The 13,265-nt window shown below is 42.0% G+C and overlaps 1 protein-coding gene across 1 annotated transcript in view; it reads left to right on the top strand.

Moving 5' to 3' along the window:
- Window positions 1-13,265, top strand: part of LOC128698669 (restin homolog) — a 165,905-nt gene that overhangs the window by 95,163 nt on the left and 57,477 nt on the right. The window contains exon 9 of the mRNA XM_070104034.1: window positions 6,246-6,434. Within this exon, the coding sequence (XP_069960135.1) occupies window positions 6,246-6,434 (189 nt within the window). The remainder of the gene's footprint in view (window positions 1-6,245; window positions 6,435-13,265) is intronic.

The following is a 13,265-nucleotide window of genomic DNA, read 5'->3' as shown; positions in this document are numbered from 1 at the left end:
CACTGGAATTGGCCAAAAATAGGGCTCAAAGTGGGCAAAATCACCGATGCGTAAACATCGTCGAGACTGCAAACTTCGCGAGGGCATAATTCCGTAAGTTTTCCATCAAATTTCATACTTTTGGTGTCATTATGATCAGGAAAAGATTCTCTATCTTTTCATAAGAAAATAATAATTTTTTTTTTTTTAAATTTGGGAGACCCTGAGAACAAGTCTGAGAGGGCCTGTCGACCCTGAAAGGGTTAAAAAAAATATGAGTTGCAAAATAGGGTCCAGAATGAACAATGCAGACATTCCTGGCTCTAAAATAACATTTTCTTTGTTCATCAGTCACGTCTCCAGGCCCCTCTGATATTACTCTTGCTTTCTATTTTGAATTTTTATTCAAACAAAAAATAGAAGATTTACTGTTATGCAGACTACTGCAATATTGTAATAATTGTATAATTATTGTCAACCCATTGATGACTGCATATTAGAATGGCTACATGGACATTTATTGGAAAATTATATCATTTGTTTACTTTTGAACATCGGCAAAAATCAAACATTTCCCCTAATTTGAGCTCCATTTCGAGGTTCTTTTCATAGTAAAATTAATCAAAATTGTCTATTTCTATAATATCTTTTCCATTCTGTCAAATGAGACCAAGAAAATGAGAATACTACCATAAATACTACACAAAAATAGGCCACTAAGTCGGCATTTTAATTGAAAAAAACGGTTGGAGTTTTTTTTCTCATGCACTGCGTGCTGCAAGATTTTTTTATATGGTGCACACTGACCACACAGACCCATTCTCACATGTGGGCCTACCAGCTTTCTCTTGCTTGATTTGAAACCGCTAGAATTTATGAGTACATGTATATATACGTCAAACACGGTGGCTCGTGAGACATATATATACGACCGAGACCGTCAAAGGGGTAAGACTACAAATATTTTAAGGTAATTAATGCGTGTACTGTATATGCATTTTATCGCTCTAGGGAGCTTTGAGCATTGTAATGTATTATGTGTGGGTGGGGTGTCCAGGAGAGCTACCACACCTGACTTAGAGTAAATACTACTCACTTTTTGTGCTACATTAAGACTACAAATATTTTGAGGTAAATACTACTGAGTGTACTGTGTGTGTATTTTACTTTTTTAATGCCTAATTCTATTGCTAACATAATACACCTACCATCCGACTTAAGACCTGCTCGACTTACGACCACTCGACTTACGACCGTGTTTTTTGTGCCAAATTTCTGGGAAATAAACAACTATTTGTGTTGTACACAGTGTTTATCCTAAACCTTACAGTATAAAATACAGTACTAACAGCATAAAAAGTAAAGTAAAACATGAAATACCAAAATAGAACAATAAAATAGTCATTACAAAAATGTGATATTGATATTCAGTAGTAAAGTTCGACTTGCGTCCATTTCGACTTGCGTCCATTTCGACTTGCGTCCATTTCGACTTGCGTCCATTTCGACGTGCGTCCATTTCGACGTGCGTCCATTTCGACGTGCGTCCATTTCGACGTGCGTCCATTTCGACGTGCGTCCATTTCGACGTGCGTCCATTTCGACGTGCGTCCATTTCGACTTGCGTCCATTTCGACTTGCGTCCATTTCGACTTGCGTCCATTTCGACTTGCGTCCATTTCGACTTGCGTCCATTTCGACTTGCGTCCATTTCGACTTGCGTCCATTTCGACTTAAGACTGGTTTCTCGGAACGGAACTTGGTCGTAAGTCGGATGGTAGGTGTATGTTAGTATAAACTTGTTACCTGGGATTTATATGCATTTATAAATGGGAAAAAAAGTTTTGCTTTCTGGCGAAGTCTGCTTTCTTGCAGTAGCTTGGAACCTAACCTGCCGAGTAAGCGGGGCTTTACTGTATATGGAATAGGTAGTACATTAGTAAATGCTGTAGAGAGTTCTTTATGAGGATAGTGAGGCTTAGGATAGGGTGTGTAAAAGAGAGGGATATTACTTCCTGGTAAAAGTAGGTCTCAAACAAGGATGTGTAATGTCACCATGGTTGTTTAATATATTTATAGATGGAGTTGTAAAAGAAGTAAATGCTAGGGTGTTGGAGAGATGGGTGGGATTAAATTTTTGGGAATGAAATGCAAAATGGGAGTTGAGTTACTTTTTACTTATGATACTGTGCTTATGGGAGATTCTAAAGAAAGGTTGCTATGGTTAGTGGACAAGTTTGAGAGGGTGTGTAAAGGTAGAAAGTTGAAAGTGAGCATTGATAAGAGTAAGGAGATGAGGGTATCAAATGATTTAGATAAAGAAAAATTGGATATCACATTGGAGAGGAGTATGGAAGAAGTGAATGTTTTCAGATATTTGGGAGTTGACGTGTCAGCGGTTTATGAAGGATGAGGTTAACCATAGAATTGATGAAGGAAAAAAGGTGAATCGTGCATTGAGGTATATGTGGAGACATAAAACGTTATCTATGGAGGCTTAGAAGGGAATGTATGAAAGTATAGTGGTACCAACACACTTAAATGGGTGTGAAGCATGGGTTGTAAATGCTGCGGTGAGGAGGCGGTTGGAGGCAGTGGAGATGTCCTGTCTGAGGGCAATGTGTGGTGTAAATATTATGCAGAAAATTCAGAATGTAGAAATTAGGAGGTGTGGAGTTTATAAAAGTATTAGTCAGAGGGCAGAAGAGGGGTTGTTGAGGTGGTTTGGTCATTTAGAGAGAATGGATCAAAGTAGAATGTCATGGAGAGTGTATAAATCTGTAGGGGAAGGAAGGCGGGGTAGGGGTCGTCCTCGAGAAGGTTGAAGGGAGGGGATAAAGGTGGTTTAGTGGGCAAGGGGTTTGGACTTCCAGCAAGCGTGTGTGAGCATGTTAGTTGGGAGTGAATGGAGATGAATGGTTTTTGGGACCTGACGAGCTGTTGGAGTGTGAGCAGGGTAATATTTAGTGAAGGGACCCGGGGAAACTGGTTATTTGTATATAGCTGGACTTGAGTATTGGAAATGGGAAGTATAATGCTTGCACTTTAACCCTTAAACTGTCCAAATAGATAGACGTTCAAATCCGTAGTGCTGCAAAAGTAGATCTGTTTTTTTTTACATATTTTCAAATATAACCCCAAAAAAATGTAAGTGTTTTTTTACACATTTTCAAATGTGTAAAAAAACATACTTTCAAATGTTGATAAAACGTATATATACGTTTGGACCGTTTAAGGGTTAAAGGAGGTGTTTGGGATATTGGCAGTTTGGAGGGGCATGTTATATATCTATATATATGCTTCTAAACTGTTTTATCTGGGCACCTCTGCAAAAACAGTGATTATGTATGAGTGAGGTGAAAGTGTTGAATGATGATGGTATTTTGTTTTTGGTGATTTTCTTTCTTTGTGGGTCACCCTGCCTCGGTGGGAGACAACAGACTTGTTGGGGAAAAAACAAAAAGCATTACTGGCGATTAATATGCATTTTCACGAATCAGACTTGACGACTGCATCGTGTGTAACATGTTGGTTTACTAGGCGCTCCCTAAGACTGAGAGACAAGCAGATGTTAAGAGAGAGACACACACAGGCAAACAAAGACATGCACACACACACTCAGACAAAAGAACCGAGAGTGACACAGGCTGACAGAATGACAGATATGCACAGGCAAACAGACGGATAGGTGGCGCTAGACAGATAGGCAGCGCTAGACAGATAGGTGGCGCTAGACAGATAGGCGGCACTAGACAGGTAGGCGGCGCTAGACAGGTAGGCGGCGCTAGACATACAAATGCAGATACACAGATACAGACATGTTTGTGTGTAACGGTGAAAACAAATAAAGCCCGGGTTCCCTGCAGCAGTGCACGATCATCAGTTGTCACTCACTCCATTCCTGCACTGTGAGCAGTTTAGTGATGCTTGTCATAACACCATGCTTCAAAGGGTTTCATATGTACTCCAGCATGTCTAAAACATTGCTTAGACCTATAAATACTTCGTATATTCTATTTCTAGACAATAGTAAATGACCAAGACAGGTGAAAGTGTTCACCTGTCGGTGTGATTGTGACTATGAGTACTATTTCTGTATCTAATATTAGTGTCAGTACAAAGATTGGCCATAAAATCGCAAACTATAATAAATTGCTATGATCAGGACATAAAAATTATAGAAATTAAAAACGAGAAAAAGGTATATCGGCAACACTTCTGCAAACAGCAGTGCTCCATGTTGCCGACACCTGATCATTCAATGCCAACTTTGTGGGCTTATATCTCAGTAAGTACTGACCCTAATTTTTTTTTATCCTATTACACTTAGAATAATGCGCTCTTCATTAAAAAAAAAAAAATCAAAATATTCAGAGCTCTTGGCGAGAAATTGTAGATCTACATTTGGACAGTTTAAGGGTTAACCCTTTGAGGGTTTCGGCCGTACTAGTACGGCTTACGACCCGGGTTTTTGATGTACTAGTATGCCTAAATTCTAGCGCCCTCAAATCTAGTGGGAGAAAGCTGGTAGGCATACATATGAAAGAATGGGTCTGCGTGGTCAGTGTGCGCAGTATAAAAAAAATCCTGCAGCACACAGTGCATAATGAGAAAAAAAAACTTTGACCGTGTTTTTGGAACAAAAGAGCGACTTTGCACTGTATTTTAGTATGGTATTTATTGTTGTATTCTAGTTTTCTTGGTCTCATTTTATAGAGTGGAAGACATATTACAGAAATTGAGATGATTTTGACTAGTTTTACAATGAAAAGTACCTTGAAATTGAGCTCAAAGTAGCAGAAATGTTCGATTTTTACTGAAGTTCAAAAGTAAACAAATCATGCCAAGCGTCCAATACACATCAACTGGTGAGTCTAATATTCTTTCACAAGTGCGCTGATATTATTTATACCATTTCTACACTAATGCAGTAGTCTGCATAACAGTAAATCTTCTAGTTTTTTGTAAGAATAAAAATTGAAGTGGAAAGCAAAAGAAATTAAGTGGGGCCTGGGGACGTGACTAACGAACAGAGGAAATGTTATTTTAGTGCCAGGAATGTCTTTCTTGTTTATTCTGGACCCTATTTGGAAATTGGCATCTTTTGAAATTTGTGTGAAATTGGCAAAATTGCTAAATTTAGACCACTGTATTGGATAGTTGAAATCAGTAGATGGGTGGTTTCTTGTACTCATTCAATAGAAAAAATTGAGTTCTAGAGAAATAGTTATGATTTTTGTCGACTAGTACACTGGAATTGGCTGAAAATAGGGCTCAAAGTGGGCGGAATCGCCGATGCGTAAACATCTTCGAGACCGCTAACTTCGCGAGAGCATAATTCCGTAAGTTTTCCATCAAATTTCATAGTTTTGGTGTGTCTATGATTGGGAAAAGATTCTCTATCTTTTCATAAGAAAAAGAATATTTATTTTTTAAATTTGGCCGACCCTGAGAACAAGCCTCTTGAGAGGGCCTGTCGACCCTCAGAGTTAATAGTAATGTGATGAGGTCCAACCCCCCCCCCCCCCCCCCCCCCCCAAAAAAAAAAAAAAAAAAAAAAAAAAAGTTAAAGAGCGTGAATAATTGAAATTTATTGCAGGAGACCTTCATTAAAAATATTTGGTAATAGAAACTTGTGAATTTGGAAGCTTACAATTTTGGGCATTTTATTGCAGTTGCGTTAGTAGACTAACATCCTGGTTAGGAAGGAGAGTTGGGCTGTGTAGTAAGCTGAGGTAGGACATCAGCTTTTAGGCTGAATTTTGACTGATAAAAAAAGGAAGTGCAAAGCCTGACTTTGAGCTTTCTTGCTAGTAAAATGGGTAGTCTGTCTTTCACAAGTTTTTAGAATGTGTGAGACTGATCACAACATTATTGTTACTCATTACCTCTGCACCATTGTTACTTGTAACATTGTATTTTATTTTTTTATTAACATATCAGCAGTTTCCCACCAAGACAGGGTGTCCCAGAAAAGAAGAAACATTCATAACTCACTCCACTGACATTGATGTAACATTATTGTCTTGGGCAATTGATCTCACTCCAGTCTTCTGAGAGATTCAGGGAGCATTGTTAATGCTGCTATATGTTCTTTATAGCTATATACAATGCCTAATCAGGTCTTGTATATTAATCTTAGGGGATTTACATCTGGGGAAACTTGTAGGGTTTTTTTAATGTGCTGATCGTCTGCCACTGAGACAAGGTGACTTGTGCATATTAGCTTAAAAATCAAAAAGCTTACCAACTTAATTTCTCTGTAGGTATCAGAGTCGTCAACAAAGATAGCAGAACTTGAGAATGATCTGGAAACAGCTCGCCAGGTTGCTTTAGACTTGCAACAAGATGCAGAAGCACAGCTCAACCAAGTGCTCACACTGAAGGCAACAATTAGTGCCAAGGATTATGATCTAGATGCTAAAGGAGAACTAATTGCAACACTCCAAGATGAGGTTTGGTATTTTTTTGTTGTTGTTGTTGTATTTTGGCCAAGAGTGTTGAGGTCAAAATTGGCATTGCAAGTCAAGTAGATATAATACAAGAAAGTAATTAATATTAGTAGCAGTTCATTCCAAGGTTGAGAATGTATGAATGCTTAGTTAAATAATAGTAATGTAACTATTCACCTGCATAATGCACTAGTAATATTATTTTTCTGCTCTGTACCTGCTTTAACTGCCTTCATGTAGATTACATATACTAAAATTACATTTCTTTGTAAGTTACCTTTGTCAGTGTTGGGTTGTGGTAAGTTGAGCTTGTGCTTCATTGTAAGTTGAAATAAAGTGAGAGTTAATATTGTATTGTTAAGTGTACAACAACAAGATGTTGCTGATGCCAGTAGGATACTTGAAGGATGTTTTTATGAGTCAGTGACCCTTGCAACCTAGTACCAGACCACGCTGCCTGGCATGGTACTGGGCCAATCAACCAGGCTGTTGTTGCTGGCTGCTTGCAGTCCAGTGTATGAACTCTAGCTCGGCTGGCCATGAACCGACTAAAGAACATGTCAAGTTCCATCTTAAACAGCAAGAGGTTTGTTGGTAATTCCCCTTATGCACAAAGGGAGGACTTCGTGGAGTCAGGACCTCTGACACTTGGTGCTCTTAGTGTTCTCCTTGCATTTCTTCCTAGTCTTGTTTTTATATGGAAAGATTTCGGTGTGCATATTTGAGACCAGTTCCTCCAAGATTTTCTTGGTGTAAATTAGGGTAAATCTTTCTTGCTTATGTTCACAGGAACCCAATTTAATGTACTTAAGCATTCCCAGTAATTTGGATGTTAGATTGAAGGTGTGTAGGCAGTGGAAGTTCTCTACATTTTCTAGCTTACCAGTCTTGCCTACCTTGAAGGGGAAAGTTAGTATATAGCAGTATTCCAGTCTGGTAAGAACAAGTGACTTCTGTATAATCACCACAAGCTCAGCATAAGTTGTCTTGAAAGTTCTAGTTAACCATCTTCATAATTTTCCTTGAGGTAGCAGTATGACTGTGTTTAGTGCGCCACTAAACCTTTGAGGGTCCAATCCGTAGATCTACGCCTTGTCCAGAGGGTCCAAACCATAGTTCTGTGCCTTGTCCACAGGGTTTGAGCAGTAGTTCTACACCATGAGCTCAGCTCATGGTGTAAATTTGGGCCTGGATATGAGAGAATGGATCTATGTGGTAAGTGTGCACCATATAAAGAAAGTCCTGCAGCAGGCAGTGCATAATGAGGAAAAAAACTGTGACAGTGTTTTTTGGATTAAAACAGTGACTGTGATGTATTTTTGTATGTTTTTTATGGGTGTATTCATGGTTTCTTGGTCTCTTTTGATAGAATGGAAGATATATTACAGAATAGAGATGGTTTTATTTGGTTTTACTACTGAAAATAGCTGGAAATTGAGCTCAAAGTAGCGGAAATTTTAAATTTTTGCCAATGTTTGAGTAAACAAATGACGTGTCCAATATACGTCAACTGGTGGGTCTGATATACTTTCATGAATGCGCTGATATTATTTATATGTAAAATTATTACAATATTGCATAACCATAGGTCTTCTATTATTAGGTGTGAATTAAAATTCTTCGTGAATTAAAAATCAAAATTGAATTCATCTGTAAAGCCTGAAAACTAGCGAAATAACTAAGAATTTGGTCGACTGGTATAATGTATTTGGCCTAAAATAGGAGTGAAAGTGGATCTTTTATAGATCCTATAAAGCCAATGAAACATTTCAATTACTGGGAATGCTTTAGCTGTAAACATTTACTTGCTGGAGAAGAGAGACATAATATAGACGTGAAAAACACTTGAGGGCCTAGTCCCAAATCTGCACACTGCCATGACGTACTAGAGCCAGAGATGTGGGTGGAAGCCTAAAATAAACCCAGTAAAAAGCATGGGTTCAGTGGGTACAATAAGGGAACATTTTGTCAACATCCATGATCCCAAGCTGTTCAGCATCTTGACAGAAGATATCAGAAACAACTGCTGGAACAAGTGTAGAAATTTTCAAGAGGAAATTGGACAGTTATCTTCTTAAGTGCCAGAACAACCAGACTGTGATGGATATGTAAGCCAGCAGCAACAGCCTGATTGACGAGACAGGCAACAGATGAGCCTGGCCAAGAGCCAGGCTCTGGGAGTAGAAGTTATTAAAACTCATCAAAGATGTGTTAAAGATAAGTAAGGCTTAAATAGAATAATGTTGAATGATGGTGAAAGTGTTTCCTTTCTTGGGTCATCCTGGCTCAGTGGGAGACAGCCAGCGTGTTGAGGAAGAAAAAAAAAAAAAAGGCTTTATTTGATGGTTTCTGTAATGGTCCTCCCAGCCTTGTCTTACAGCAAACCTTAATTGGGAAGTGCTTTGAGGTTGTTTTGCCAGGATGGGTCCTGGCCTGGGTCTTCTCCATGTGGTGATCCAGCAGCCTAGGACACTGCACTTGGAGGTTCTTCTTAAGGTAGAACATTCAGGTTAGTTTCAGAATGTTGCAGTAACTAGACTACTAAAATGAATTAAAATAAAATTTACAGTAAACATGAGGATAACTTTTCTAAGCATGGACCCTATTTAGGTCTTTTGTAGCCCTTGCTGCCTTGTCCAGGTCTTTTGTAGCCCTTGCTGCCTTGTCCAGGTCTTTTGTAGCCCTTGCTGCCTTGTCCAGGTCTTTTCTGTCCCTTGCTGCTGTGTCCAGGTCTTTTGTAGCCCTTGCTGCTGTGTCCAGGTCTTTTGTGGCCCTCGCTGCTGTGTCCAGGTCTTTTGTGGCCCTCGCTGCTGTGTCCAGGTCTTTTGTGGCCCTCGCTGCCTTGTCCAGGTCTTTTGTGGCCTTCGCTGCCTTGTCCAGGTCTTTCGTGGCCTTCGCTGCCTTGTCCAGGTCTTTTGTGGCCCTCGCTGCCTTGTCCAGGTCTTTTGTGGCCCTCGCTGCCTTGTCCAGGTCTTTTGTGGCCCTCACTGCCTTGTCCAGGTCTTTTGTAGCCCTCCCTTTGCTCTCATGGCCTCTTGTGGCCCTCCCTTTGCTCTCCTGGCCTCTTGTGGCCCTCCCTTTGCTCTCGCAACCTCTTGTGGCCTTCCTTTTGCTCTTGTGGCCCTCCCTTTGCTCTCGCGACCTCTTGTGGCCCTCTTTTTGCTCTCCCAGCCTCTTGTGGCCCTCCCTTTGCTTTCCCGGCCTCTTGTGGCCCTCCCTTTGCTCTCCCGGCCTCTTGTGGCCCTCCCTTTGCTCTCCCGGCCTCTTGTATCTCTTTCTTTGCTTTCCGGGCCTCTTGTGGCCCTCCCTTTGCTTTCCCGACCTCTTGTGGCCCTCCCTTTGCTCTCCCAGCCTCTTGTGGCCCTCCCTTTGCTCTCCCAGCCTCTTGTGGCCCTCCCTTTGCTCTCCCGGCCTCTTGTGGCCCTTCCTTTGCTCTCCCGACCTCTTGTGGCCCTCCCTTTGCTCTCCCGGCCTCTTGTGGCCCTCCCTTTGCTCTCCCGGCCTCTTGTGGCCCTCCCTTTGCTCTCCCGGCCTCTTGTGGCCCTCCCTTTGCTCTCGCTGCCTTTTGTGGCCCTCCCTTTGCTCTCCCGGCCTCTTGTGGCCCTCCCTTTGCTCTCCCGGCCTCTTGTGGCCCTCCCTTTGCTCTCCCGGCCTCTTGTGGCCCTCCCTTTGCTCTCCCGGCCTCTTGTGGCCCTCCCTTTGCTCTCCCGGCCTCTTGTGGCCCTCCCTTTGCTCTCCCGGCCTCTTGTGGCCCTCCCTTTGCTCTCCCGGCCTCTTGTGGCCCTCCCTTTGCTCTCCCGGCCTCTTGTGGCACTCCCTTTGCTCTCCCGGCCTCTTGTGGCACTCCCTTTGCTCTCCCGGCCTCTTGTGGCCCTCCCTTTGCTCTCCCGGCCTCTTGTGGCCCTCCCTTTGCTCTCCTGGCCTCTTGTGGCCCTCCCTTTGCTCTCGCAGCCTCTTGTGGCCTTCCTTTTGCTCTTGTGGCCCTCCCTTTGCTCTCGCGACCTCTTGTGGCCCTCCTTTTGCTCTCCCAGCCTCTTGTGGCCCTCCCTTTGCTTTCCCGGCCTCTTGTGGCCCTCCATTTGCTCTCCCGGCCTCTTGTGGCCCTCCCTTTGCTCTCTCGGCCTCTTGTGGCCCTCCCTTTACTCTCCCGGCCTCTTGTGGCCTTCTTTTTGCTCTCCCGGCCTCTTGTGGCCCTCCCTTTGCTCTCCCGGCCTCTTGTGGCCATCGGTTTGCTCTCCCGGCCTCTTGTGGCCATCGGTTTGCTCTCCCGGCCTCTTGTGGCCATCGGTTTGCTCTCCCGGCCTCTTGTGGCCATCGGTTTGCTCTCCCGGCCTATTGTGGCCGTCGCTATCTTATCCTCTTTTTTTAATTCAGCCACTCGCTAGAAATCTTAGAAGTATAAATGAGCCGAGTACAAAAGATCCAGTTAAACAGAAGTGAATTGTGGGAGAGTTGAGGGTAACAATGTTGTGAGATACTGTGTTGAAGAAAATAGTGTTACTACCAGAGATGCAAAACCAATAATGTCTTTAAAGTACTTCTACTCATTGAACTGTGGGACTTTAAGGCTGATTTGGAAAATTTATTGAGAAATTCTGCTGCAATTAAAAGTTCATTTGGACATAATTGTTTAGGAATTTGTAAATGCTTTCAGATTGTACTCCTCAGTGTACAGGCAAGAAAGAAAGATTCATTATAAAGAACAAAAAGGAGCAATACCGGTAACATTAAAAAGTTAGAATTAGATGCTTAACCTGCTGGGGCCTTAAAGAACAGAAAGGCATTTGTGATTTTTATTTTATTAATGCATCAACTGTTTGTCACCAAGGTAGTGACCCGGAGAGAGGGAACGCTGTTGTCAGAGGCATGCCAACACTGCAGTTAAAATCTGTGACATATCAACATCCCTCCTTCAGAATGCAGGCACTGTACTTACCATCTCCAGGACTCAAATCCAGCTAGTTTCCCTGAATCCCTTCATAAATGTTACCATGCTCACACTCCAACAGCATGTCAAGTCATAAAAAAAAATTAGTCTCCACTTGCTCTTATGTAACGCTCACGAGCAAGTGGAGACGAACAGTTTTTGACTAGACGTGCTGGTGGAATGAGAGCATGGTAACATTTGTGAAGGGATTCAGGGAAACCAGTCAGCTGGACTAGTCCTGGAGGTAGGAAGTACAGTGCCTTCTGCACTATGAAGGAGGGTTGTTGACATGTTAAATTTTTTTTTTTTTTAACTGTAGTGCAGGTACACTTCTGGCAAGACAGTGATAGAGTGAATAAGGCATAATTTGATCATGAAAAATGCTGGAGAAACTGGTTCCATATATGAATGATTAAATTACAAGAGCAGTAGGCATGGCTGAATACAAATAACCCAAAGAAAAGCAAGAATGCAGTAATACATGGAGAGTTGATGAAGGGTTCAAGACTTCAAGCTTTCCATCAAACATTAACATTAATAGAACTGGAAATAGTCCCCTGACTGTCTTCAATCAGGAAACCTCATCAAATTTTTTGACCAAACTGGACTTTGGTGTTTATTGCTGTGTGCATGCAGCAAGTGGCACTGTAACGAGAAAGGTCTTGTCTGAGACTGGGCTGCTGAGTAATCCTTGAAACATTACTGTTAAGCCCAATTTTTGGGAACCTTGCCATTGAATATACCCTCAACACCTTAGTTTTCTCTTATTTATTGCTTCTCCTATTTTACTTTTTCTCATTTATCAGTTTACTTCAAAGATTTGCAACCAAGCATTCTTAATGTAATATACATCTTCAATATATTTGAAGTTATGACCACAAGGATATTAAATTAAATATTGTAGTCTGGCTGTGTTTGTTTACTTTATTGATATTTTATACAATGCAGTGGACCCCTGGATACTGGCTGGTGTGGATTTCGGTCAAATCAGATTTTGGCCACTTTTTTCGTCAATGTTCTGTCCTGGATTTCGGCCGCCAACTCGGAAATCGGTCGTATTGGACATGTCCGCCACTCCATCGTGTGCGCGAGTCAGTCTGGCTGTCTCTCTCGGTGAGTGAACAACACTCCGCTCATTCATCCAAACTTTTTTTTTTTTTAACAAGTCGGCCGTCTCCCACCGAGGCAGGGTGACCCAAAAAGAAAGAAAATCCTCAGAAAGAAAACTTTTATCATCATTCAACTCTTTCACCTCGCTCACACATAATCACTGTTTTTGCAGAGGTGCTCAGAACACAACAGCTTAGAAGCATATATATATAAAAATACACAACATATCCCTCCAAACTGCCAATATCCCGAACCCCTCCTTTAGAGTGCAGGCATTGTACTTCCCATTTCCAGTACTCAAGTCCGGCTATGTAAAAATAACCGGTTTCCCTGAATCTCTTCACTAAATATTACCCTGCTCACACTCCAACAGATCGTCGGGTCCCAAATACCATTCGTCTCCATTCACTCCTATCTAACACGCTCAGGCACATCTGCTGGAAGTCCAAGCCCCTCGCCCACAAAACCTCCCTTACCCCTTCCTTTCAACCTTGTCGAGGATGACCCCTACCCCGCCTTCCTTTCCCTACAGATTTAAATGCTCTCCATGTCATTCTACTTTGATCCATTCTCTCTAAATGACCAAACCACCTCAACAACCCCTCTTCAGCCCTCTGACTAATACTTTTATTAACTCCACACCTTCTCCTAATTTCCACACTCCAAATTTTCTGCATAATATTTACACCACACATTGCCCTTAGACAGGACATCTCCACTGCCTCCAACTGCCGCCTCACTGCTGCATTCACAACCCAAGCTTCACTCCCATATAAGAGTGTTGGTACTACTATACT

The sequence above is a fragment of the Cherax quadricarinatus genome, chromosome 88 (assembly GCF_038502225.1).
Source record: "Cherax quadricarinatus isolate ZL_2023a chromosome 88, ASM3850222v1, whole genome shotgun sequence".
Lineage (NCBI taxonomy): Eukaryota > Metazoa > Arthropoda > Malacostraca > Decapoda > Parastacidae > Cherax > Cherax quadricarinatus.
The sequence above is the reverse complement of the archived record's forward strand: the minus strand, read 5'-3'. Positions and strand labels throughout refer to the sequence as shown.